This window comes from Phacochoerus africanus, chromosome 14 (assembly GCF_016906955.1).
Source record: "Phacochoerus africanus isolate WHEZ1 chromosome 14, ROS_Pafr_v1, whole genome shotgun sequence".
Lineage (NCBI taxonomy): Eukaryota > Metazoa > Chordata > Mammalia > Artiodactyla > Suidae > Phacochoerus > Phacochoerus africanus.
In genome coordinates this window covers 21,670,816-21,692,415 of record NC_062557.1, presented here as the reverse complement: position 1 = coordinate 21,692,415, position 21,600 = coordinate 21,670,816, and the positions used below count along the sequence as shown (strand labels likewise).

General features: G+C 45.6%; 2 protein-coding genes across 2 annotated transcripts; both read right to left on the bottom strand.

The window, feature by feature from the left end:
* Nucleotides 1-1,168: 1,168 nt before the first annotated feature.
* Nucleotides 1,169-10,524, bottom strand: KRT39 (keratin 39). The gene is made up of 8 exons (XM_047756792.1): nucleotides 10,472-10,524; nucleotides 8,881-9,364; nucleotides 7,377-7,459; nucleotides 6,592-6,748; nucleotides 5,789-5,950; nucleotides 5,551-5,676; nucleotides 3,987-4,207; nucleotides 1,169-1,430 (listed from the first exon to the last, which is right to left on the bottom strand). The coding sequence occupies exons 1-8, from the start codon at nucleotides 10,522-10,524 to the stop codon at nucleotides 1,169-1,171; spliced, it is 1,548 nt and encodes a 515-aa protein (XP_047612748.1).
* A 148-nt stretch (nucleotides 10,525-10,672) lies between these two features.
* Nucleotides 10,673-19,946, bottom strand: KRT40 (keratin 40). Its single transcript, XM_047756791.1, has 7 exons — nucleotides 19,469-19,946; nucleotides 18,146-18,228; nucleotides 17,595-17,751; nucleotides 15,942-16,103; nucleotides 15,737-15,862; nucleotides 13,659-13,879; nucleotides 10,673-10,730 (listed from the first exon to the last, which is right to left on the bottom strand). Exons 1-7 carry the CDS (start codon nucleotides 19,913-19,915, stop codon nucleotides 10,673-10,675), a joined length of 1,254 nt encoding a protein of 417 aa, XP_047612747.1. The 5' UTR covers nucleotides 19,916-19,946.
* Between the last annotated feature and the right edge of the window lie 1,654 nt (nucleotides 19,947-21,600).

The following is a 21,600-nucleotide window of genomic DNA, read 5'->3' as shown; positions in this document are numbered from 1 at the left end:
ATTGATTTAAATACTCTGCTGCCCCACTAGTATGAGAAAAAGAAGGTATATAGTTGTTTGACTGGGTCACCATGCTGTACAGCAGAAATTGACTCAACACTGGAAATCGACTACACTCTAATAAAAAAAATATTTTTTTTTTTGAAAAGAAAACGCTTTGATAGTGGCTGGTACCTAAATGGTGCTTTCTCACACTGGGATTGCCTTGTGCTTGTGAGCAGCAATTCTTCATGATAACTTTTCTGCAAGGTGTATATCTCTATTAAGTCCGTTTGTCTCTGATGGATAGACGGAAGCAGGCCTCTAGAGTATATTTTCATGGTCACCTGTCACAGGGAGAGAGAGAGTCAGGGTTGTCTTGAGAGTGCCAGCTACATGTCCCTGGTCAAATAATCAGAACCAAATATGATGCCCTAAAGACTAGAAAGAGACATAGCCAACATTTCATGAAAGGGTCCGTGCTGTTTCTTCCAGACGCCAGAGATTCACTCCCCCCAATGATTCCTGAAGCTTGATAGAAATACTTGGAGCATCTCATGGTCCACAAAGTTTTGAAGGTCATGGACATCTTTCAAAATATCTCGGGGGAAGGTGATGTGTTGTGCGTGGGGATGAAAGTAATGGAGGCGCCAGGGTTCAGCCAGATTCGGACTCGGGATGATCCAAGGAAGCAAAGTCTTCAAGGTCTCTTGCTCTGTTCATGTGGATCCCACGTAGGCTTCTTTCTACATCCAAAGAAGGTGTTTAGAAGGGAAGGTTGCAGCTTTTCAAAGCCTTCCTGTGCCATGGCCAAGAACAATCCACAAACTTGCCTGACTGGCTCGGATGTGGAACGTAAGTAAACAGGGCTGAATAAACAGACCAGAAACCTGCCCATCACCTGTGGAGGATGTAGGTCACCTTCCCGGGCACCTAGACTTCAGTGCCTGAACCTCGGATAAACGGGAAATGGGCTCCCAGAGAAATGTCACTGATTACCGTGTTGGCGGCAGCGACTTAGGGAAAGACAGAATAAAAGATTTTTCTCTCTAGCGATGGGCCCCTGATGAGTAGCAGGAAACTAACTACTTTAAGGGATTGGGGGGGGCGGGGTTCTTAAGCCTTTCTGGCAGGAGCAAGTTTTGGCCTCTCTGTCATGAATGAGGGTCATTTTTATCACCTTTTGAGGTTAGGCTTTGGCAGTCCGGGTGATGAAGCAAGGCTGCACGTGCTCGTGAGAAGAAATGACTTTCCCATCCTTAATCTCCTTGGTGGTGGTGCAGATTTTGATGAGAATTCGGGACAGGTCTCTGCAGGCAGCTCGGGCCTCGGGTATCCCACAGGGGTCTGAGGGAGGTGTGTGAGGCCGGGCTGTGCGTTCCACGGCTCTGGCCTTACTGGATGTGCAAGTGGAAGGTTGATATTTGGTGGCACATGGGTGACAGGGGAGCCTAGGGGGAGAAAAACAAAAAAAACAACAAAAAAGGAATTTTACCTGTAATCGAGGGAAGGCAGCAATGGTACAGAGAAACACGGCAGTGGTTAATTTTTCAATACCTGTCACTCAAAACAAGTATTTCCTACAGCTTGTTTATTCGTGGATACGGCTGTCATTAGTGGAAGAAAAAGGATCAGACCAGATCTACGGGAAAGCAACATCCTAGGTTTAGAAGTACTGGGATTGGAGTTCCCATCGCGGCTCAGGGGTAATGAACCCGATGAGTATCCATGAGGATGCGGGTTCCATCCCTGGCCTTATTCAGTGGGTTAAGGATCCAGTGTTGCCACAGATGAGGCTCTGATCTCCTGTGGCTGTGGCTGTGGTATAGGCTGGCAGCTGCAGCTCCAATTCGACCCCTAGCCTGGGAACCTCCATGTGCCGAAGATGTGGCCCTAAGGGAAAAAAAAAAAAAGTGCTAGAATTATATAAGCTGCCATTACAGCCAACGCCACAGCGTTGCATGAACATTCCCAGGAATCAAAGACTGGGATGGAGCCCAGCTCTGTCACTTGCCAGCTGGTGACCTCAGATGTCAGTTCACCCTCCCCAGCTTTAGTTTTTCATCTGCAGAATGGATATAATGGAAGCTCAACAGTGACAAGGAACAAGTCAGAGGGCATCCTATCTGAGGAAAGGAAGTTAATCTGGTATTTTTCATAATCAGAGGATGAGTCGTGATGCTTCTGGTAGCCTGATCCCCATCTCTGGAAGAGTCCTCAACAGCTTCATCCTGAAGCTCTAAAGTCCTTCCGGGTGTCTATAAATGAATCATCTTTAGAGAATCGGAGCCACGAGGAGTTAAAAGTAAGAACTCTTTGGAGTTCCTGCTGTGGCACAGTGGGTCAGGAATCTGACAGCAGCAGCTCGGATCCCTGCAGAGCCGGTTTGATCCCTGGCCTGGTGCAGGGGGTTAAAGGTTCTGCAGCTGCAGCGTAGGTAGCAGCTGGGGCTCCACAGGCCATGAGGGTGGCACAGCGTCATGCTTCTTTGATGATTCAAGGCACTTTGATATATTGCAGCTCCTCAGCGTGATGACGTAGGTCAGCACTGTGCTGGTACAATGCGCACCTGCCAGTTCAAAGGTGGCCGTGGACCCGAGTTCACTTGTTTCGGGGAGGGAAGTCTCCTTAGCATTTGTAACTAAGTCTGCATCTGCAGTGTTAGTCTGGACCGAGTTGCATCCAAGAGCTCGTGTTCCCATGTCAGTTCCTTGTGAATTGGTTAGATTCTTATCATTTTTTCAAAAAATGACAACTTCTCTAAAAAAGTGCTGAGAGGGAGTTCCCATCATGGCTCAGCAGTAACGAATCTGACTGGTATCCATGAGGAGGCAGGTTCAATCCCTGGCCTCCATCAGTGGGTTAAGGGTCTGGCATTGTCATGAGCTGTGGTGTAGGTTGCAGATGAGGCTTGGACCTGGCGTTGCTGTGGTGTAGGCCCGCAGCTGCAGCTCCAATTCGACCCCTGGCCTAGGAACTTCCATACACTGTGGGTGCAGCCCTAAAAGACCCCCCCCCCCCAAAAAAAAGTGCTGTGCTGCTGTCGGCCATCGAGGACAAGTGGCTGGACAGAGCTAGGGTTTCAGCCATGGTGGAATGTTTCTCCAAAAGAGCAGGATTGTCCTGTTTGATCTTGTGAAAGTCAGGCATTCATCTCAGTGGGGAGAAATCTGTCAATCACCAGGAATATTTATCTCTGGGGAGACTTTTTTTCACTAGTAATTTTTTTTTTTTCCTTTTGTGGCTGCACTTGCACCATATGGAGGTTCCTGGATCAGGAGTTAAATCAGCTGCAGCTGTGGCCTGTGCCACAGCCATGGCAACACTGGATCCAAGCCACATCTGCAACCTGTGCCACAGCTTGCAGCAGCACCAGATCCTTAACCCACTAAGCAAGGCCAGGGATCGAACCTGCATCTTCATGGACGCTTGTCAGGTTCTTAACCCTTGGAGCCACAAGGGGAACTCCTCCCTACTATTTTTTTTTTTTGTCTTTTTAGGGCTGCACCCACGACATATGGAGGTTCCCAGGCTAGGGGTCGAATTGGAGCTGCAGCTGCCAGCCTACACCACAGCCACAGCAACTCCAGATCCAAGCTGCATCAGTGACCTACACCACAGCTCATGGCAACACCGGATCCTTAACCCACTGAGCAAGGCCAGGGATCGAACCTGCGTCCTCATGGATGCTGGTCAGATTCGTTTCCATTGAGCTGTGATGGGAACTCCTCCCTCATAACTTTTAAAACTCTTAAGAAGCTAGTCAACCTGTAAGGACTTGAACTGGACCACTGTCTCTTCAAGATGATGCAGCCCAGCTAACTCTTCACTTAAGTGACAGTGGTGGTGTCCAAACGGCTCAGCTGGAGGGAATGGACGGACTCTCCCAACCAAGGCTCCCCATCACTAGCAGGAAGACCTAAGCATCTGTCCCCTGTTGCCCTCGGCAGTACACACATGTGTGTGTTTAAGCCTTTTTCTCATGGAAGCTGCTTTTATTTACATACTTGCCATCTGAGCACTCCAGAAGGCTGCGGTACGTGGTAATCTCACACTCCAGCCGGGACCGGATGTCCAGCAGAATCTCGTATCCTTGGTTCTGTCTTTCCAGGGCCCCCCGGATCTCTGCCAGCTGAGCCTCTAGGTTATCAATCAAACGCTGGATCTGGGCCAGCAAGGCTGCGTAGCGGGCCTCCGTCTCCGCCAGTGCCCATTCCTGGGAATCCCTCTGCCGTGGAAGAGGACAGGAGGAAGGAGGATTTACAGTGGGGACAACTCCTCTAAACCCAGGTCACTTGTGATCAGTATCATTTCATTTCTTTCCTTCTTTATTAGGGCCTCATATTTGGCACATGTGCCACCATGGGAGCTCCTAATTTTTATAGATGTGAAAACTAAGGTTCAAGAGGTGAGAGTTGCCCGAGGTCACTTGACTAGCTGGTGCCAAGACCCGCTTTGGGTCAGGGTCTTTCTAATACCCTTTGTATCAGAGCATTTATTGCTTTAGAGAGGCTGTAGAATGAAGTGGTCCCACCTTTGGAACCAGCATTCTGGCTCAGACTCTTATTTCTTTTGGGACTTTTGACAAGTTACTTAATGCTTCAGGACCTCATGCCTCCATTTACAAAATAGGGGAGATGAAACATCTTGGCTTTGACTTGGGAAAAAACACCTTAGCTCTCTGAGCCTCATCTGAAAAATTGGCTTCGTAATGATGCCGCTTCCTACATAAGATTATTTCATAAATTTGATAGTTTGTAAAAATGTTTTGCATATAGTAAAATGCTCTCTTGCTGTTTCCCAGAATGTACTCTGTGGATTATCATTGCCATGAGGTGCTCTTTGAAAAAAGAGTCTATAGTCAAATACAAAATACTATATATCCCTTTCCTACAGATTTGTTTAAAGAACGTGCCCATGGCATATGGAAGTTCCGGGGCCAGGGATTGAATCTGAGCCATAGCTGTGATCTATGCCATAGCTGTGGCAATGCCAGAGCCTTTAACCCACTGTGCTGGACCGGGAATCGAATCCCTTCCTCTGCAGTCACCCGAGCTGCTACAGTCGGATCCTTAACTCACTGAGCCACAGCGGGAACTTCAGGAAGGTACTCTGTTTAATCTTTGTTTAATACGCCATTTCCCAGACTTTCTTGGCCAGAAAGTCCTTTTTCATCACCAGACCCATTAACCAAGAAAGGAACTGTTGGAGTTCCCGTCGTGGCGCAGTGGTTAACGAATCCGACTAGGAACCATGAGGTTGCGGGTTCGGTCCCTGCCCTTGCTCAGTGGGTTAACGATCTGGCGTTGCCGCGAGCTGTGGTGTAGGTCGCAGATGCGGCTCGGATCCCGCGTTGCTGTGGCTCTGGCGTAGGCTGGCGGCTACAGCTCCGATTCGACCCCTAGCCTGGGAACCTCCATGTGCAGCCCAAGAAATGGCAAAAAAGACAAAAAAAAAAAAAAAGAAAGGAACTGTTGTCCTGAGGACAGGCTTTGGGAAACATTGCAGTGGACAGGGGTCAGGGGCTACTGCCAACCCTGCTGTGCTAAGTTCGGTCAGTGTTTCAGGTACCATTCGGTGCTGGGCCTGCAGTTCATTCTCTAGAGCCTTCACGGTGCGTCTCAGTTCAATGATCTGCCTCTGGCAGCACTGCTGCTGCTGAGTGCTGGTCGCCACCTGCTGGTTCAGGTCCTCCATCTGAAACACAGTCAAAGCCCATGGGTGGCTTGAAGGACAACACGCCTGTAGGTCAAAGGCCCCTGGAAATGCAAAGTTGACTTTTGGTTTTCGACCTGTCTCCCCTCCCTACCTGTGTGCAGAACCACTGTTCCACATCTCTGCGGTTTGTCTCCACGACGGACTCATACTGACATCTCATTTCTTGTAGAACCCGGTTTAGGTCAATAGAAGGGGCCGCGGTCACTTCAATGCTGAGTCTCTCCCCAAGCTGGCTCTGTAAGGAGCTGATTTCCTATGGACATAAGAGGATTGCGAGATCACTTGGTGTTCTTATTTCTCTCTAAGAGCAATAATGTAGCCTAATTGCACCTGAAGGAGAGCCCACGATAAAGGAATATGTAATTTATAGGTGCTGTGAAGATGCTGTAAAATGACGTGAGGCTATTTCAGATATGACTGGGTGTTCAAATAGATGCAACATTAAAAGGAATTGACTAGCAAGATCGGGACTTTAAAGAATTTAGACCATTTCCAGGGGTAATGGTGAAGTGTCACAGAGATAGAATTCCTCATGAAATACCGTAGTCTCCATGATGCCAATACGGGCTTATGCCAATATTGACTTCTGCCAATGGTGGCAGAAGTCCGTGCAGAGATGCCTGCAAAAAAGATGGGAAACCTGTGAGGACAGGAAAATTGGGTTGCTTCCTTCTCCTGGAAAAGCTAGAGAAGACAACAGAAGTTTCAGATATTGTGTTGTAGGCAAGGGATTTGAACCAATGGATGGAACCAATGATAGTAGCAGTGAGTCTATTCAGGGCTGAAAGACAGAGCAGTGGCCAGTGGGAATACCTTTTGTCAAATTCAACTCAAAGAAATTGATGCCATTTTTAGAGGTTTAGTTTGTGATGCCTCCCTTGACCTTTCTCTAACCTCTTCATGGTTGTCTTTGAGGCAAAGGAGCTCCTCCTTCAGAGACCGGACTTGTGCTTCCAGGTCAGCCTCGCCCAGGGTCAGTGCGTTCAGGATCTGCCGGAGGCCGTTGGCATCTGCCTCCACTAGCTGGCGTAGGGACACCTCAGCTTCGTACCTTGGAAAGTGAGACATGGCAAAGAAAACATTAACATGTAGGTGGTGTACCTCAAGCCATGCAGAACTTTCTTTTGCATGTTCCTCTGGGCTTCTCATTTCCTATATTACTAGCATAGGTTTTATTCTCTTTAGAGGTGTAACCACTTGAAAAACATCCCTACTTAGTTATGACTCCTAAATTAGTTTGCCAGAGTGATGCTCCTTGTTATTTGAGACGAGAGGGATTATCCTTTTTTTCCCTGCTCCTTGAGGTAGTGCAGGTAAGTGGAAAGAGCAAGGAATTATGGCTTAGCAAGCTTGGGTCCAAATTTTGGCTTTGTCTTGGATAAGTAGCTGAACCCTGTGAAACCTGTTTTCTCACCTTAAATGGGGTAGTAATATATTATTAGCTTTACCTATTTTATGGCTTATTGTGCTGGTAATCAGATGCGTTCATATGTTAGAAGCTACAGGTACTGTATATATGTGAGTTGTTATGATTCAGTCATTTATATTGAATTTGCAGTCTTCTCTGGGCGAGTTCTGACATGGTATGGGCAGGAGGGCTAGCAGACTTGGAGATGACCTTTTTGGGCACGTGTAGCGTCAGGTGCAGGGTCATGAATGGCAGTGTTGGGTGGGCTTACTTGGCTCTCAAGTCATCAGCAGCCAGTTTGGTGTTGTCAATTTGTGAGACCAGTCTGGAATTCTCAGCCTTGGTACACAAGATCTAGAATTAAGAAGTTGGACACACAAATGAGACAAACACCAAGATCTCCTCTGTAAAAGCCTCTGAAGGGCTTATGAGTGTTTCAATTGACAGGGGCAGGCTAGATAGGCTTCTTATAGCTTTAGGCTTCTCATAGCTATGCTTAGGATGCTTGGGAAACTTGGGAAAGTCATAGTTTTTGTTATTTTCCTAAAAGATCAGCAAAAATTACGTCAATAAATTTGAAAAGATACATGTACCCCAGTGTTCATTGTAGCACTATTTACAATAGCCAAGACATGGAAGCAACCTAAATGTCTATCAACAGAGGAAGGGATAAAGGAGATGTGGTACATACATACAATGGAATATTACTCAGCCGTAAAAAGGAATGCAATAATGCCATTTGCAGCAACATGGATGGATCTAGAGATTATTATACTAAGTGAAGTAAGTCAGAAAAAGACAAATATCATATGATATCACTTATATGTGGAATCTAAAAAAAGGATACAAGTGAACTTATTTACAAAACAGAAACAGACTCACAGACATTGAAAATAAATTTATGGTTACCAAAGCTGCCTGGCCTACACCAGAGCCACAGCAGCACCAGATCCGAGCCACGTCTGTGACCTACACCACAGCTCATGGCAACGCCGGATCCTTAACCCACTGAGCAAGGCCAGGGATCGAACCCTCAACTTCATGGTTCCTAGTCAGATTCGCTAACATTTGATCCACGATGGGAAATCCACTTCAATAAAATTTTTAAAAATGAAAAAAACTTTTATAGATGTTTTACTGTTAAAGTATAAAATTAATCCTAAATTTGCATAACATGCCATGCCGTGGTCCACTAGAGTAAATGCTACAAGGGTGAGATTTTTTAATGCGATATGTCCCCAGAGCTAGAATAATATCTGGTGCCTTGTTGTTGATGCTCAGTAAATATTTTTTGAAAAAATATAACAGAATAAATGCAGCATGTGTAGCAGCAGCATGTCATTCTGAATAGGAGATAGGTTTAGTGCGGGGAGAAACTATTTAAACAATTTGGGGATGATGAAATGAGCATTAAAATGGAAAAGAGTGGTGATGGTCGAAAAAAATGGGACAAAAGTTAAAGTGTGTAACTTATTAAAACAAAATTCACTTTCTCAGACCCCTGTTTTCTTATTCTTATTAAAGGACGGTTGCTAATACATACACGTTTTGGTCTCGCATGCTCCAGTTTTAATGGCAGAGTCTATCTCTGGAAAATGAAAACCTATAAAACTCTAGATGTTGCCTCAAGTTGACAGTTTCATTCAAGAGGTTTTCTTACTCTACGGAATGTTGTTCAGCATAAAGGGAACTAAAAATATGAAAGTTTAGCCAATGGCCACTGCCTGGAGAATGTCAGTTCACAACTTGAGTATACAGGTTCTCGAGCATCTTACCTTCTGCTGGATCTCCTCAATGATAGCGTAGCAGGACTGGTAGTCAGGACACATGACCGGGAGCTCTTTGTCACGCTCTTCCTGGATTTTACACTCCAGGGCGGCGTTCTCTCGTCCCAGCATTCGTACCTTTTCCAGGTAGTCAGCAAGGCGGTCATTCAAGAACTGCATGATCTCTTTCTCCTTACAGTGGATGCCTTCCTCACACCAGTGGCAATCATCCAGAGAGGGACAGGCACTGCACTTGTTTATTAAGCAGAGGGGCGGGAGCCCAAAGCAAGGAGTGGGTTGGCAGCGCTGAGACAGGTGATTTCTCAGACCATGACCCGTTGGTTGACAGCTGTTGGCGTCCAGACCACCATGCCGGCAGCTGGTATGAGAAACAGTGGTCCTCACGTCTGTGATCCTAGAACAGCTTCGACGTGGCGCTGGAGAAGACATAGTTGTTGTACAGCCTTTGGTATCCGTAGTGTGTGTGCCTGGCCTCGGTTTAGGTCAACGTCTTGGTCTCCAGGATCCAAAGCTCAAGCAACTGGGACGGAGTTTAAATTCCAAGCCTCCTGGCTTTTTCCTCTTTGAAGTGCTTATATAGCCTTTGCTCTAGGTGGTGTCACAGCAGGTGGGATGTTTTCCTTTCTAATGTTATATCAAATCCCATAGAAACATCTCATTAGTCTGCTTTTTACTTGCCTGGGAAGAGTTACTTGACTCATAAAAATGTGCGTTTAGGTGGTTACTAAGTTATGACCTGTCACAACTACTACTTGTCATGGGATTCAGAGCTTCACCGTATATCTTCAAAAGGAACTCTCCTTACAGTTCTAACAGCATCCCTTATTAAGCAGGTGTGAGTGTATTAGGTTCATTAAGGCCTTTTGACCTCTTCCTCCGGCATTGAGCTTGACCAGGAATGAATCCATCCTTCTTTTCCTTTCTTCTTTAGAAAAAGGTGTCTATTGGTATCTAATAATTATTAATGATCTTAGAAATCAGTATTTTATTTTAGTCTCACCCACTGATTTTGCCATTTTCATCATTCAGACATTGTGAATATGGATGAAAATGTTGGCCTTAAATAAGACTCTTTTAAAGGTCTAGATTCCTGGCTTTCCAGGTAGGGTTTGTCTGATAATAATAAATGCCTTGGAAAAGAGGTTGGGGCGCTCCTATCGTGGCTCAGTGGTTAACGAACCCAATGAGGACCTATGAGGCCTCGGGTTCCATCCCTGGCCTTGCTCAGTGGGTTAAGGATCTGGCATTGCTGTGGCTGTGGTGTAGGCCAGCAGCTGCAGCTCCCATTTGACCCCAGCCTATGCTGCAGGTACAGCCCTGAAAAGACAAAAGACAAGGAAAAAAAAAAAAAGACTTGGTTAACTTCTGATTTTTCTGGAGCTCACATTCTATAACTTTTTTTTGTTGTTCTGTGTTTGCTTGTCTTATCACACTAGCTAAAAATTTGTCATGGTATTGGTTTTATGTTTGCCGCTGAAACCTGATCTGTTGAAAGGTGTGTTCTTTCTTAGCATTTTCTTAAGAAAACTGTTTGTTCCTCATCCTTTCTGGAGGCCCTAGGAGAGAGTCATGGCCTTGCCTTTCCCAGCTTCTAGAGGCTGTCCGCGTTCCTCGGCTTGTGGTCCCTTCCATCTTCGTAGCGGGCAATGGCCGGTCAAGGCGTCCTCACATCGCTCACATCTGACACGGACTCTTCTGCTCCCTCCTCCGTATTTAAGGAAGAGGCCTTGTGATGATGTTGGACACACTCATCATCGAGGATAATCTTCCTATTTTCAGGTCAGCTGATTAACAACCTCCCTTCCCCTTTGTCCCGTAGCCGAACACAGGCAAAGGTCCTGCGGTTAGAACATGAACAACGTTGGGGGCCATTATTCTGCACTACCCACCCTGGTAAGGAAAAAATACACAACTTAACAACAGTACCAACACCTAAAAAATATGCAGGAATCAATTTAGTTAGAAAGGCAGAAGACCTACATGAATAAAATGTTAAAATAGACCGAAGAACAGAAAACTAGAATAAGTGAAAAGATAGGTCCTTGGACTGAAATATTCTATTCATCATTATAAAAATGTCAGTTATCTTTACCTTAATGCCACTTAGATCTTAACACATTTATTGAGATTGTCTCATGATGTGACTTTTTTCAAGTAGGTGAGATAAGTGTAAAGTTTTATAAGAAAAAGGAAAATACGAATGTTCTGGAACTGGACATTTTATCAGTTCAAGTGAAGTATAGAAACCTTACCTCCCGTGACCTCCTTTTACTCTCCTCTTCTTGGTTATTTTCCCGTCTATACCAGCAGGTGTTTCTGAATGGTTGGTTTCTCCAATTCTGGGGCGTATGAGGCAAAAAGAAACCCCAGGAAACTCACCACTGTGTGGTTCCTTGACTCTCAAAGACTCTAGTTGATTTGGCTTCTTCTGCCTTTCAGAGTCAGCTTTTATTTGTTCTCTATGTGATTCTCAGGATTTAGAAGAGGAATGGGGGGAATATACATCTACTTCCTCTTTCTGGAAGTTCTCTTCCTTACTGTTTATATGCGTGAGAATATTCATTCTTACACCCTGAGTGTCCAATGAACCTTAAGGTATTTTATGCAACCACAAATATAATGATCCTGAGACAATCTTATACTTTTTATTAGGCATGTAAACACCTAGATGGCAGAGTGAAAAAATAGGTCAAGGTTATATGCATATGCAACTATGATTACTGCTATAGGGGAAAAACCATTGTGAGAAAGAAAAGTGGATGTTTTCAGAATACGGGCAGTGGATGTTTGGGCTATGGAATGATGAGGGATTTTTCCCTTTCATGTTCCAAATTAAAAAAAAAAAAAAGGAATCTGGTACTTTTATAATTAAAAGTAAAATAAAATACACATTTATTATATTCCTAAGTTTTTTCTCAGAATGATTCATAAAACTAATGACATTTTACATAAATAAGCTAATCTATCTGTATTAGCTAATCTATCTGCATTAGCTAAATAATCTATCTATCTGCTAAAAATATTTCTCCTCTGGATTTAGGCAAAATCAAACCACTGGCATGGGCAGTAGTTAGATAATTACCTTGGCATCAAGTGGCTAGTATTTGAACAGTAATAAGTCACAAGGCTGTGTCTGCCATATGCTGAAGGAATGAAAACATTTTATTTGGAGATCAGCAAGAAAGCTCTACAGACACTGAGAATATCGCAAGCAAGCAAGCAGGGGAGGGAATGGTAAAACAGATATACATCATGGATGCTTAGAGGACAATTTCAAAATATGAAAGCCTTTTTTTTTTCTTTTTAGGGCCGCACCTGAGGCATGTGGAAGTTCCCAGGCTAGGGGTTGAATTGGAGCTGTAGCCTACACCACAGCCACAGCAATGCGGGATCTGAGCTGCACCTGCAACCTACACCACAGCTCACAGCAATGCCAGATCCCCAACACCCTGGGCGAGGCCAGGGATCGAACCCGCCCTCATGGTTCCTGGTAGGATTTGCTTCCGATGCGCCACAACGGGAACTCCTATGAAAGTCTTCTTGACTTGAGTTTCAAGTGTGGGTGTCCTCGAATGAAGCGCCGTCCCCTTCCCAAGATGCTGCTCGATTCCATCCCACCATCTGCAGGGCTGGGTGTTTACACCTTCATGCACAGCAGTTTTCAACGGTGCAAATTATGTACGCTGAACATGGCTCACAAGCATTGCTTGATGTGCTGGTTGCAGTGCATGGGTTACAGGGAAGCCTGTGGAAAAATCCATTTTTAACTAAGCTTCACATGGGGAAGCTGGATAAAATGTCAATGCAGAGAAAAACCATGGCAAAAATGTGCCCTGCATATTATGTTCTGAGGAATACTCTTTGCAGAATAACATTTGACTGAAACCTATTTTTTTTTTTTTCTTTTTAGAGCCACACCTATGGCATATGGATGTTCCTGGGCTAGGGGTCAAATTGGAGCTGCAGCCGCCGGCCTACAGCAGACACAGCAACACCAGATCTGAGCCACATCTGTGACCTACCCCACAGCTCTCGGCAATGCCAGATCCTTAACCCACTGAGCGAGGCCAGGGATTGAACCATATCCTCATGGATACTAGTTGGGTTCTTAACCCACAGAGCCACGATGGGAATTCCTGACTGAAACCTATTTTATCCCTGGATCTACAATTGTCACTTCATATACATTGCAGCAGTGATGGTTGAATGAGCTTTCTTGTATTTTCTTTACTTGGCAAATGCCATCTTATGTCTGTTCCTGAGTTCCCCTTAATGGAAGACAGGAGCAAAGGGAGACGACGCAGCAGCATGAGATGTCATATAGGATATCGTTGCTGCTTTAGAACTTTAGAATACTTGGAACATTTCTATTGTCATGGGATTAGCCTCGGCTGCTTTTCATTCTTTTTTTTTTTGTCTTTTGTCTTTTTTTAAGGGCCGAACCCTAGGCATATGGAGGTTCCCAGGCTAGGGGTCCACAGCAATGCCAAATTCAAGCCGTGTCTGCGACCTACACCACAGCTCACGGCAACACCGGATCCTTAACCCACTGAGTGAGGCCAGGGATCAAACCCGCAACCTCATGGTTCCCCGTTGGATTCGTTTCCACTGCGCCACGACGGGAACTCCTGCTTTTCGTTATTCTTTAGGGAGATCCTTTAACACATCAGGGATGTTTGACCTTGGCCAGATCTTGAGGAAATAAGATTGTCCTTGAGCCTCTCTGTGACTCTGGGGCATGTTGAGAGTAATCGTGTGGAACTTGCCTGCGGTCCTCGCTCTCCAGGAGCCCCCGGTACGTGGTGATCTCACACTCCAGCCGGGCCTTCGTGTCCAGCAGCACCTCGTACTCCTGGTTCTGACGCTCCAGGTCGCAGCGGATCTCAGCCAGCTGGGTCTCCACGCTGTCGATGAGGCGCTGCATCTGGGCCAGCTGCGAGCTGTACTGGGCCTCGGTTTCTGCCACCGTGCATTCCAGAGATTCCGTCTGCAGAAGGAAAAGAGTACAAGAGCTGTTTTTACTCAGTCGCCAGGGCCAGATCACCTGTTTTCCATCCTTGTCTTAGCTTTTCTTCCCCACCCACCCCCAGCTCTGTGACTTTGGGAAGATTACTTAACTTCTTTCTCTGAGCTTCAGTTTTATTCTATAAAAAACGAGGAATGCAAAGTACCTTATTTCACAGGATGTTTGCGAGGGTTAGGCGAATAAATATATATAAAGTATGTAAAACGGTGCCTGGAAAAACTTTAAGGGTGGGTAAGCATTGATTTTCATCATCACTACAACCACCCAACCTGCCACATACATCTGTAGCCTAAAGAGGATCAAAAGCATTTGAGAGGCAACGTTGTGGGTGGTCTCCTGGCTCCTCGGTGGTTGAGAGAAGAGACTCTGAGATTGAACCACTTGGATTCAGTTTCCATTTCTGCCATTGCAGGACCCGGAGTTCCCGTCGTGGCGCAGTGGTTAACGAATCCGACTAGGAACCATGAGGTTGCAGGTTCGATCCCTGCCCTTGCTCAGTGGGTTAAGGATCCGGCGTTGCTGTGAGCTGTGGTGTAGGTTGCAGATGCGGCTCAGATCCCATGTTGCTGTGGCTCTGGCGTAGGCTGGTGGCTACAGCTCTGATTCGACCCCTAGCCTGGGAACCTCCATATGCCTCGGGAGTGGCCCGAGAAATGGCAAAAAAAAAAAAAAAATTGCAGGACCCTCTGTTACTTAATCCCAGTCTCGGTTCTCCTCACCTGTCTCACAGGGTCAGTACAAGGGCTTTGCCCCATGAGGTTATGGTGACGCTTAATTAGCTTTGTGCCTCTGCCTTTCACACAGTGAATGCTCAGCTATTATTCACCTAAATGTTCTCTGGAGGACCTAGGGTGGCACCCACAGAGGAATGGCTTAATGTAATCTCGAATGCGTGGTAGTCTCTTTGCTTGCGTGGAGTGGGAGGCAGGGAGGGGTCCAGGTGAGGTGTGGATCCTGGGAAAGTTTAGAATGGTTGTAGAATGCCAAGTCTGGACCTCTGTGTTTCAGATGGGATGGGGGCTTGGAAAACTGGCCCGAATCAAAAGAGAGATGGAATCCATTGGAATTCTTGAGTGCCTTTGACTCAGAAGTTCCCCTCTCCTTCTGCTCCTGCCCATTCCCTCTCTTTCCTTGTCTCTGGAGGGTGCTGCAGGATCAGGCCTGAGCCCCGGGGGGGACGGTCAGGGCATCCTAGTGGGGCAGTGCAAGCTGCTGACCTATCCCTTCTGCTTCTAGCTGCATAAACAGCATACTTGAAACAGGCAAGGGTAGAGATTACTAATATGTGGAATCAAATTAAAAATGATACAAGAGAACTTATTCACAAAATAGAAATGGAGTCAAAGGTTTTGAAGCCAAACTTAGGGTTGTGAAAGGGAAAACGCTGGGGGAGGGATAAACTGGGAGATTGGCATATACACACTACGATACACAAGATCAGTAAGTAACAAGCCCCTACTGTATAGCACAGGGAAAGCTGGCTATTCAGGACTCTTTGATAGCCTACGTGGGGAAAGAATCTGAAAAAGAATGGAGATATATATATATATATATATATATATATATCCACTTATGGAGATATCCATATATATTTCACTTTTGCTGTGCACCTGAAACTAACACACTGATATAGTAAGTCAACTATATTCCAACAAAATTTATTAAAAAAAGAAAAAAAAGGCAAGGAAATGCAATCCTTGCACATTGGAAATTCAGACCTTCTGCTCCATGAACTGTGGGTCTCTCCTTTGGGTTATGGGGACACTATCTCAAGGCCTGACTCTTCAGTGACAAAACAGTTATCTTTCCCTTACACACCAGGCTTTGCTGTGCTTGAAGCTCAATCTCCAGAGCAGTGGCTGTGCGTTTCAGTTCCAGCATCTCCATCTGGCAGCCCTGCAGCTGCTCTGCACTGGACAGCTGCTGCTGGTTCAGCTCCTCCGTCTGTAACACAGGCCTGATTAAGAGAAGGCAAATAGGGCACAATCGGGATGCCTGGCGTTTTGCTGCTCCAGATGCTCACCTGAACGGCGAACCATTCTTCCATGTCTCTGTGGTTGTTGGCGAGCACGGTTTCATACTGACCACGCATCTCATCCAGGACCTTGTTGAGGTCCACGGTGGGGGCACTGTTTAGCTCCACACTGAGTCGGTCCCCCAGCTGTTCACGAAGCACGTTAACCTCCTGTGGGTGGATATTATGGAGTAAATAATATCAGAGTGGTGGGGAAAAAAAATTCAACTTCACACCCCAAAGGCATCCCATTTCTGCTTTGGGGAGTAGTGGGTAAAAGTGAGGGATCAGATTCAGACTGCCTAACCTGAGTCTGGTTTCATCACTCAGTTTCTCCACCTGTGGAATGGGTATGATTTTTACCTTTACCAGAGAGTTATTGCGAGATATATGAGTTAAGAGACATAGAAAACACTTATCAACACTTATTGGTACCCAGTAAGTTCTCAATGTCGGCTGTTATTATCGTCAACAAATGTTCAAGGGGAAGTTAGACTTTGTTATGTCATCCAGCTCTTCATTTTTTTTAGCATCATCAATAAGGGATAAGTAGGAGTTCCCTCTGTGGCTCAGTGGTTAATGAACCTGATTAGTATCCATGAGGATGAGGGTTCAATCCCTGGCCTTGATCAGTGGGTTAAGGATCCAGTGTTGTAATGAGCTGTGGTGTAGGTCACAGACGCAGCTCATATCCTGCATTGCTGTGGCTGTGGTGTAGGCCGGCAGCTACAGCTTGGATTTGACCCCTAACCTGGGAACCTCCATATGCCAAGGGTGAGGCCCTAAAAAAGACAAAAGACAAAAAAATAAAAAACAAAAAATAAGAGATAAGTATACACTTCACATTTAATGATTTTTTTTTTTTTTTTGGCCATGCCCAATGCATGCAGAAGTTCCTGGGCCAGGGGTTGAACTGTGCCATAGCAGTGACCAGAGCCACAGCAGTGACAATGCTACGTACTTAATTGCCAGGCCACCAGGAAACTCCACATTTAGTGATTTTTAAAAGTTTATAAATGCAGCATATTTAAAAGTATTTGTCCAAATACTGCATGAGTCTATATTGCCTTTTTTTTTTTTCTTTTTCAGGGATGCACCTGCAGTGTGGAAGTTCCCAGGCTAGGGATCCAATTGGAGCTGCAGCTGCTGGCCTACACCACAGCCACCACAATGCTGGATCCAAGCTGCATCTTCAACCTACACTGCAGCTTGCGGCAATGCCGGATCCTTAACCCACTGAGCAAGGCCAGGGATCAGACCTGAATCCTCCTGGATACTAGTCGGGTTCCTAACCTGCTGAGCCACAACAGGAACTCCTATTCCCTTTTTGAAATGGCCTTTATTTTCTGCAATGATCAGCCTGCTTTTCACACCTTATGAGTTAGAGTTAAGAGCAGCAGAAAGCCTCCAGGAAAACCATGTGTGGGTTTGCCTCGGCCACAAAAGCAGTGGCAGGTGAAAGGTTTGATTCCTCCAGGGGTTAATTCCGTTACATTCAGAGACACACCAGAATGATCAGGCTGGGGAGTAATAGTGCCTCGAGTCCTTTTCTTCCACCTTAAGCAACATCTACTCAAGTCCAATCTATATACACAACACGGGTTCTGTCAGTTTAACTGTGCCCCTCTTAGAGCCGTTCAGGGATTTTGCCCTTTTCCTCACCTCTTCGTGGTTTTTCTTAAGGCAAAGGAGATCGTCCTTCAGAGACTCCACGTGAGCTTCCAGGTCGGACTGGCACAGGCTCAGCTCCCCCAGGATCCCACGCAGGCCGCTAATGTCCATCTCCACCAGCTGGCGGAGAGACAGCTCAGCATCGTACCTTTCACAGCAAGAGACACAGCCAGTGCTTACCCCGCTGGACGCTGTGCAAAGCGCCGGGCCTACCAATGGCGGATGCATGGGCCCAAGGAACCCACATATCGTGACTCCTTATACTCCCCAAATAATGAAAATTCAAGCTGCGTGAGCATTCTTCGCTTTTTATATATATATTTGGGGGGGGGGTTGGAATTTTCTTCTGTTTCCTTTACACAGAATGAAGCATTTACATATTTTATAGGGTTTGCTCAGAGATGAAAACAGAAGGAAATTTCAAAATTACTTCTGGCTTAAAAAATATTATGTAGAGAATACCAGTGGTGTGTGTGGAGCTATGTGAGAGAAGGAGAGAAAGAGGCAACCGTAAATTATTTTCCAATTCAAATTAACCTTACTTTGACCTAAAGTCATCGGCAGCCAGTTTGCAGTTGTCCAGCTGTACAGCAAGTCTTGAGTTCTCTGCCTTCGTACACAAGATCTGGGAAGCAAGATATTATGTCATAAGTGGTTCTGTGAAAAGAAACCCAAGTATCTACTTGTTTAACCACTAAGGCATCACTTATCTTTTAAAGTTTTACAAGAAAATATAAAGTAGCTTTCAGGCTGCTTTTATTAACCATGTCAATTTGTGAAGAAAAAAAGGAGCGCAAGTTATAAATGAAATGGAGAAATAAAAAGGTTTAGTTTTTTAATGACACAAGACTTTTTTTTTTTTTTTTTTTAAACCGTCACACCTAAGGCAGGGCCAGGGGTCGAACTGGAGCTGCATCTTTAGGCTAATACCACAGCCACCTCAACAGTAGATCCAAGCCACATCTGTGACCCAGGCTTGCAACAATGCCAGACCCTTGACCCACTGAGTGAGGCCAGGGATCGAACCTGCATCCTCATGGATACCATGTCACGTGAACCTGATGAGCCACAACAGGAACTCCAACCTAAGACATTTTGCAGTATCCCTTGGCACTTAGGTTTTTCTCCAGAAGTAGTTTGTTTTATGACTGTAGTCCCATTCAAGATAATAAAAAATTCATCAGTAATAAAGGGAAATAATTACTAGGTGAAATTATAGGATTAAAAAGATGACATTTTGGGAGTTCCCTGGTGGCCTAGCAGTTAAGGATCTGGCATTGTCACTGCCATGGCATGGGTTCAAACCCTGGCCCGGGAACTTCTCCATGCTGCAGATATACCCCCTCCAAAAGACATTTCAATATCTGCGTTAAAAATACTGTAGAGGATTTCCCGCTGTGGTCAGTGGGCTCAGCAGAGGCTCGATCCTGGCCCAGCACAGTGGGATAAGGATCCCACATTTTCTGCACCTGCAGCGTAAGTCACAACTGCAGCTCAGATCTGATCCCCAGTCCAGGAACTCCGTGTGCGGGGGTGGGACGGGACAAAAAAGAAAAAAAAACGTGTACATGTGTACACATACAGTGTGTCATACAGAAGTCCTTCTCGATATAACACTGTTGTTCCTCCTTCCCTAGCTGATAAAGGTAAATTTAGAGGTCAATTATTTTATCATGATCACTTAGTAATTAGCGGCAGCCTGGGGGCTGGTGCTGAGGCCTCCTGACTTTCCTCTGCATCGCATTACCTCTGAGAAGTCCCTCCCCTTTCCCTGGTATCCTGCCACAGAACAGCCTCTAACAGAACAAAAATAAAGCAAGTCACAGACCGGGAAGGTGGGACTTCAGGGCGATGAGATACGAGACCTTTTGTTGGAGCTCTTCAATGGTGTCGAAGTAACTCTGGTAATCAGGGCACACCGACGGGGCGTCCTCTTCACTCTGTTCCCGGATCCTGCATTCCAACTCCGCATTCAGCTCCTCCAGCCCGCGCACCTTCTCCAGATAGTTGGCGAGTCTGTCGTTCAGGAACCGCATCGTCTCCTTCTCGTTGCTGTTGAACACGCCATCCTCACCCCAGACACAGTTCCCCACCAGGCACGGAGCGTGGCAGCTCCCGGCCAAGCAGCGTGGCGTGAGGCAACCAGCTGATGCACAGGACCTGGGGAGGAAGGTGGGAGTGTGGCATCTGGAGGTGGCACAGGCGCTGGGGAGACACGTGGCGTCCACGGGACCGGTTGAAGCAATCGCGCCATCAGAAGCCCCGGCCCTCGACGCAGAAGAGCAGCAGGAGGGGGAAGAGTCAGAAGCCATCCTATCAGACGAGAAGGGCAGAGACTAGTTGCAAAACTCCAGCTCTCCTTCTCTCCGGAGACTTTTATATCAGCCCCCAAATGGGTATTTACGCAAAGCACGCAAAGCACCGGATGTTTTCCGGTGCCAGTTTTCATATGAACACTCATTAGTGTTGTTTATTTGCTGAAGAAGAGTTTTATGCCTCATAAAACAGGCATAACTTCAAGTTGCTAAATAAGGACACTGTTGCCATGTGCCGGGAGGATAAAAATGCTTTTTTTCAGAAAATCTTCATAGGAAATACTTTCCTTTTGACCAAAAGGAAAGAAAAGGGAAAATTTGGCCAATCAGTAATTATAGATACAATTGATTGGGCATAAGGAAAATAATATTCCCACAGATTTTGAGCCTGTGCCTTGAAAATGGTTTATGTCTTCTTTTAAAATTAATATTAGAAGTCATTTTTTCATTTTTTTAAGGTTTTGTTGAGGTAGAATTGACTTACAAGGTTGTGATCATTTCTGCTGGACAACAAAGCGGTTCAGTTATACACGTGCCCACATCCATTCTCTTACAGATTCTTTCCCCACATGGATTATTACAGAAGACTGGGTGGAGTTCGCTATGCTATATGGCAGGTGTCCGATGGCCAGTCATTCCATATACCTCAGGGTGCATCTGCCCATCCCAACCTCCCCGGTCCATCCCCCCCTGCCCCCACTTATCCCCTTTGGTACCCACAAGTTTGTTTTCAAAGTCTGTGAGTCTGTTTCTGTTCTGCAGATATGTTCATTTGCATCTTTTTTAAGATTCCACCTATAAGTGATATCACTCATTTAAGCGCCCCTTGTTTGTTTGTGTCACCACCATAAAAGTGTCCTGTGTGGTTTGCAGTCCTTGCAGTGCTTTCTGTGGTCTCGCCGTGCTCACGTGGTAAAGGAGTGAGGTGTGTACTGGGTTTAAAGTGTGTGTGTGAACCATACCTACTTGGGTGCAAATTGACAAGTCACTTTACATAACAGATGGGCTTAATTTTTGCTCTCCAGTCCGAAAATATAAATTGGTTATCAAGTTATGGGGTTGTGATCATTGCGATTTTTTTTTTTTCTTTTTTAGGGCCACACCTATGGCATAGGGAGGTTCCCAGGCTAGGGGTCCCATTGGAGCTGTAGCTGCTGGCCTACGCCACAGCCTCAGACATGCCAGATCCAAGCCACATCTGTGACCTGCACCACAGCTCACGGCAACGCTGGATCCTTAACCCATTGACTGAGGCCAGGGATCAAACCCGAAACCTCATGGCTCCTAGTTGGATTCATTTCCGCTGCGCCACGACAGGAACTCCTGGAGTTGTGATCTTTGATTTCCTGAAAATTGCCGTCTCCACATTTCTAATGCCTCGTTTTCCTATCAGGGATACTGTGGGGTTTTTTGTTTTTTTTGTTTTTTTTTAACTGCATCTCTAATAGGAATGAAATACAAACTCTCTTATAATCTTTTAGTTTCTTGGGAAACTAAACCCTCATTAATTAAATTACATTTCAGAGTAGGGGCAAGGAAGAAACAGGCTTTTCTTCTGGGATATGGAGCCTCTTTTCTCTTTTTTACTAATTTATTTAGTCTTGAAGCTCCCAAGAGCATGAAAATTAAAAATACTGGAATTTACGAATAAAATTCTATGAGTTCCAGCAGTTCCATTGGAT